This window comes from Branchiostoma belcheri, unplaced genomic scaffold (assembly GCF_001625305.1).
Source record: "Branchiostoma belcheri isolate BF01 breed outbred unplaced genomic scaffold, Haploidv18h27 scaffold133, whole genome shotgun sequence".
Classification (NCBI taxonomy): Eukaryota; Metazoa; Chordata; class Leptocardii; order Amphioxiformes; family Branchiostomatidae; genus Branchiostoma; species Branchiostoma belcheri.
The window spans coordinates 342,131-346,847 of record NW_017802747.1 but is presented as its reverse complement, the minus strand read 5'-3'; the positions used below and the strand labels follow the sequence as shown (position 1 = coordinate 346,847).

The 4,717-nt window shown below is 38.4% G+C and overlaps 1 protein-coding gene across 1 annotated transcript; it reads right to left on the bottom strand.

Moving 5' to 3' along the window:
• Positions 1-153: 153 nt before the first annotated feature.
• LOC109464148 (galactosylceramide sulfotransferase-like) lies at positions 154-4,490 on the bottom strand. Its single transcript, XM_019761085.1, has 4 exons — positions 4,480-4,490; positions 2,320-2,487; positions 1,325-1,432; positions 154-892 (listed from the first exon to the last, which is right to left on the bottom strand). The coding sequence occupies exons 1-4, from the start codon at positions 4,488-4,490 to the stop codon at positions 154-156; spliced, it is 1,026 nt and encodes a 341-aa protein (XP_019616644.1).
• Between the last annotated feature and the right edge of the window lie 227 nt (positions 4,491-4,717).

The following is a 4,717-nucleotide window of genomic DNA, read 5'->3' as shown; positions in this document are numbered from 1 at the left end:
TACCCTCATCATCAGATACCCTGGATAAAAAGCAAAGCTGCATAACCCGAGTATTACCTGTCTGATCTCAGACTTGGACAGACTTACTATGGGTAGAACAATATTAATTTTAAAGGCCTTGGAAATCATGAATTCTAATGATACAAGTGACTTCTAATGATACACCGATTGCAGTAGTGGATACCAATATTTTCTGCCCGCACTATAACTCTTACAAAATGAGCTGTTGACAGAGAAAGCCTCACTCCACTTGCTTGCCTGTACAGTCATGTTTCTTGCAGTATGTTGTTTAATAGAGCGGCAGAAGATTGAGACGTCTTGATTGACGCGTTTAAAATATTGAACTTCCTGTAGAAAATCAACGCCCTCTTTCTTGATCTGCCTCTGGAATGAGGCTTTGAAGTGCCTGTATAACATGACATCGGCATAGTTGTGTTTGTAAAACCAGCCCTTCATATGACCTGTGATGTTTGCCTTCAGACTATATCGCTGTTTTTTTGACGTCGTGTGAAGGATATCGTGAAACGTCCAACACATTCGCCGTTTCAACAGAACTAAGGATTCTGGCAGATACTCTAAGATCATCACTGTTGTAAAGTCATTGTCTATGCCTTGTATGAAGTCTTGAACAGCAAGGAAGTTGTCATAATCGTTCTCTTTGAGTCCCAAATCGCGGGCCATGCAGTTCCTGAAGCAAAAATGTTCTCTGTCTACTTTGGATTGAGGTGGACGGAATCGCAGATCCCAAAACTCAGGTCTCTTAAGATACGATGTTACGTAAGAAATCCCACGGGGAGTCTGTTCCTTGAGACCAGGGAATCTCCTTTCAAGATGAAAGTACTGGAAAGCAGACTGCAGCCGTCGTAGTGGTTCTCGTAGAATAGTAACATACCTTGAAAATAAAAGTAAAGAGTATGTACGAAATCACTTAACCCTATTCAGACCAGGATTTTTCGCACTCCCCCTTTCAGGTATATCGTATGACCGCCAAATCTTTTGAGTATTGTTTAATAATAATAATCAATCATATCAACAATTTCGATTATTATGACGTTTTATGACGTCATTATGACGTCATTCATGTGATTTATTGCCTAAAACGGTTTTCTAAAAATTTAATAGTATCAAGTTTAACAAAAGTGTTTATATTATTATATTAAGGTCTACTTAATCATATGCTGCCCTTAACAAAGTCACCAAGTTTGGTGGCCCTAGCCCAAGTCGTTCTGACGTCATCGACATCAAAGTTGGCGCAGGCCCTTTCCCTAGTCTAGTTAGGGTTAACTAGTCACGCGACAGCGAACGCCATATTTAGACCACGTACCGTGTATTGGGATCCATGAGTTGGTGGAAGCGTGTTCTGTTGTACATTGCATGGAGAGTAAAGATGTTCCACCGTTTTCCGCAAGGTGGATGCTTATAGTCGCTCTCACTGTACGCAACAACATGGGTGTATGCATAGTTTGTTTTTATGATAAGGACATGTTGATTTGATTATATAGATGACGTCCTCTGAAAACTGATCTTCTCCAAAACTGTTGCTAGCCTCCGAATAGAAAAACGCTTTTAAGATGAAACCGATGTTGTCATGAAGGTTGAACAAATGCCACAGAGTATGTTATGACGAAAATCCTACTCTTTAAATTCTACTCCTTACATTTTCGTCTTTTTCGTTTGATTTTGGCATTATATGTATCGTTTTCCGATTTTTCTTCGCAAATTACGGCATATATTTTTTCTTATTTTGTAAATTTTTTTACGCTTTACAGTATGGTTGAAAACTTCTTTCTTTGGAAACGGCCGAAAATTTATGCGCGCGCGGATGTCATCCATATAATCGAATCAACATGGTTGAAATCATTATACAAAAGAGAATTCAACAATTGCACAACAATTGCATTTGGTACAATGCACGGCAACAACTATTGAACATGTTATCAAAATGGTTTGGAAAAAAATCAACATCATAGTTACTAAAAACAACAAGTGCTTGTATCACGTTTTCTTTTCTACGTGTTGTTTAACTAATTTGTTTTTAAAATGTGCGGATGAATATACTCGAATGAAACGAAACGACTAGTTTTTTGCCCTTTAGATTAGCCACAGCAAAATGCATGTGATTATATATTATACAGACGTCATTTCAACAACAAAGTGCTATATTGAAATGTGCTCTCGCGAGAACACTGCCTAGCGTGATCACGAAAGCGAGGCCCGTCAAATTCATTGTGTGTTCAAGACAAGATTGATATTGCTGGCTAATATTTTTTATGTTGCCAGTATTTACTGGCATGGACTATTCAAGTTTTGGTGACTTACTTAATGGTTCCAAAGCTTCCTAAGATGGAGTGGGCACTTGTCGGTGCTAAAGCAACAATTAACTTGTGCTTATAACCGAATCGATTAATCAGGTAGGCTACTGTAGAAGAACCGCATTTGTGAACCTTCAGAAACGCAACGTTTAGGTGAGGCTGACAATGGCCAGTACTGTGTAAAAAGGGAATAATTGATTAATAGGGTTACACGTAAACATTTGCACACAAACATACACATCTAATTTTCTCTACCACATGGTCCATTACAAAGAAATTGTTAACTGATATTGATGTATCGCGAGAGTGTCGTTTTGTAATAATACACTACCTATAAATATTTAAACTGCTACGTGGTAAAAGTAGTAAATTGTGCCGTGCATACTAGCAGACGACATTCGAAACTACACACTAATGCAGCAAACACTGCATCGTGAGTTACAACTGCGAGCATGCAACAACTGCGAGCATGCAACAACTGATTACAATATTACAACACTGAGGTAACAGCAGAACTCTACTTAGTTCCGAATTCAGAGACTGGTTACCACCCACTAAATACAGATCACTGGCCGAGTAACTAGAAACAGTCACAAACAAGCAATAGACATCTTCCCTCCATGAACGAGGTTGGTGTTGTTAGGGTTCTTTTTTATGTTATCACATGTGTTCATTGTTAAAACATGACAGCTGGGTTTAAATTTAATTGGACGTTATATGGCCATGAATAATGAGGGAGTTGCTTTGTGTTGGTACAATTTTAATTTTTATCATGTAAGTACCAACCCAGATAAACTTTCAAGCGAGTTTTAGTACTTAGAGACTTGTATGTTCTGAATTGAAAGAAAGAAGTAAAGAATTGATGGAGCAGCCTGCAAGGTGTTTGGTATACTTTATTCCATATATATCATTTCATAGCTATTAGTAATGCAAGAATCCTACTCTGATCTCTTTGTTAACTGAGCAAATTGATGTTACGTGGTCACGAGAGAGAGGGACGACTTCACTCCCAGATATACAACTCAGGACTGGCCCCGACCACGCGGTCGGAGGTAGTTTATTTACATCACTAATTGGTAACAGAGGTTGGTGGGGGGGGGTACAGAGGCACAGATATCAATCCTGCAGAGGTGAGGTCATTGACCTCTCAATCACAACACAAACAAACCGCCCCATTAGCAAGGCCGGCAGGTCAGTAGCCCAAAAATAACCAGACCAAAGAAATATATAGCCTGTCAAACAGGAGCTAAAAATAGATACACTGTGTGCCAATTGGGGTCAACAAAGACCACACTACTATAAAATAGGGGTGATAATGTAGAAATCCTTTTAAACTAAGCAATAAAAATATACAACCTGCTAATGCACTCTAAAACGCAAAGAGACTCAACAACTACCCGCATACCAAATATTATACCAAACGACCCACCAGGTTTTCCAAACATTCAACACAAAAATACCAACTTTAAACATATTGTAAATATCAAATGCAAACAGCTAGGAAGCCCAAATTTAAACCACTAAACCATGGTAATAACAACTACATGCTACCTTAATATCGCACAAACAGTCCATAACGCGTAAACAACAGAATAAAAAAAATTAAACTGCAGTACCAAGGTCAATCACCAGGGGCTCAAAGTCAACCTACACAATCTCCAAGGCCCCATCCATCAATCTGCCAAATATCGTACAGTTCCTTCTCTCCGATCTTCAGATATCAGACCAAACATGAAACGGAGTAAAAACAATACCCCCATTTTCATGGAGGGTAACTATCCAACCCCATAACAAGAACCAACAGATACAGAAACTCGCCTGTATACCGTACATGTGCAGCTTACTCAAAAATGCTTGACAACTTAACACAGCAGACCTTAATATTGTTGTACTTTTTAATTCGATCAGATGAATATTTACTACAAGGTATATCTTGATGTGCAGTGTCGTTTTAACCATTGCCATTTTAACCACCGTCTTTTTTAAATTTTGTTATGTAAAATACAGTTTCATATAGTGAATTATTTTTAAACTGTGTAAATTGGACGTAATTTAGTGGACCCACTGCAATGTTCAATAAAGTGATCTAAAAGAAAATAAAATTAAAAATCAACAAAAGATTCTTGGCTAGAAAGGCAGAGCAAGTTGTCTTGTTTACGTGCCGTACCTTGGTAACATGTTGCCAGTGTTGTTCCATTCAGAGACGTTAGTTCTGTACCATGGATGTTGAGTTCCTGATGAAGTCTGCCCACTTTCCGTAACGGTTTTAAAATCCGTCATTTCCTAAGTTTAGGTGCATGGCACGTGGTTAGGCTGCAATTAGGCACTACGTTCCATCATTATAACCTGAAATAAAACGTAGTTATATATCCCGCACAGATCAAACATTTAGTGTATTAAGACTT

What these genes read in the sequence shown, in the direction of transcription:
- LOC109464148 (XM_019761085.1), bottom strand. An exon ending in GGAAGCTTTGGAACCATTAA is followed by an intron (nt 1,433 to 2,319) that starts GTAAGTCACCAA and finishes TGTTGCGTACAG; the next exon opens with TGAGAGCGACTATAAGCATC. An exon ending in CTCATGGATCCCAATACACG is followed by an intron (nt 893 to 1,324) that starts GTACGTGGTCTA and finishes TTTATTTTCAAG; the next exon opens with GTATGTTACTATTCTACGAG.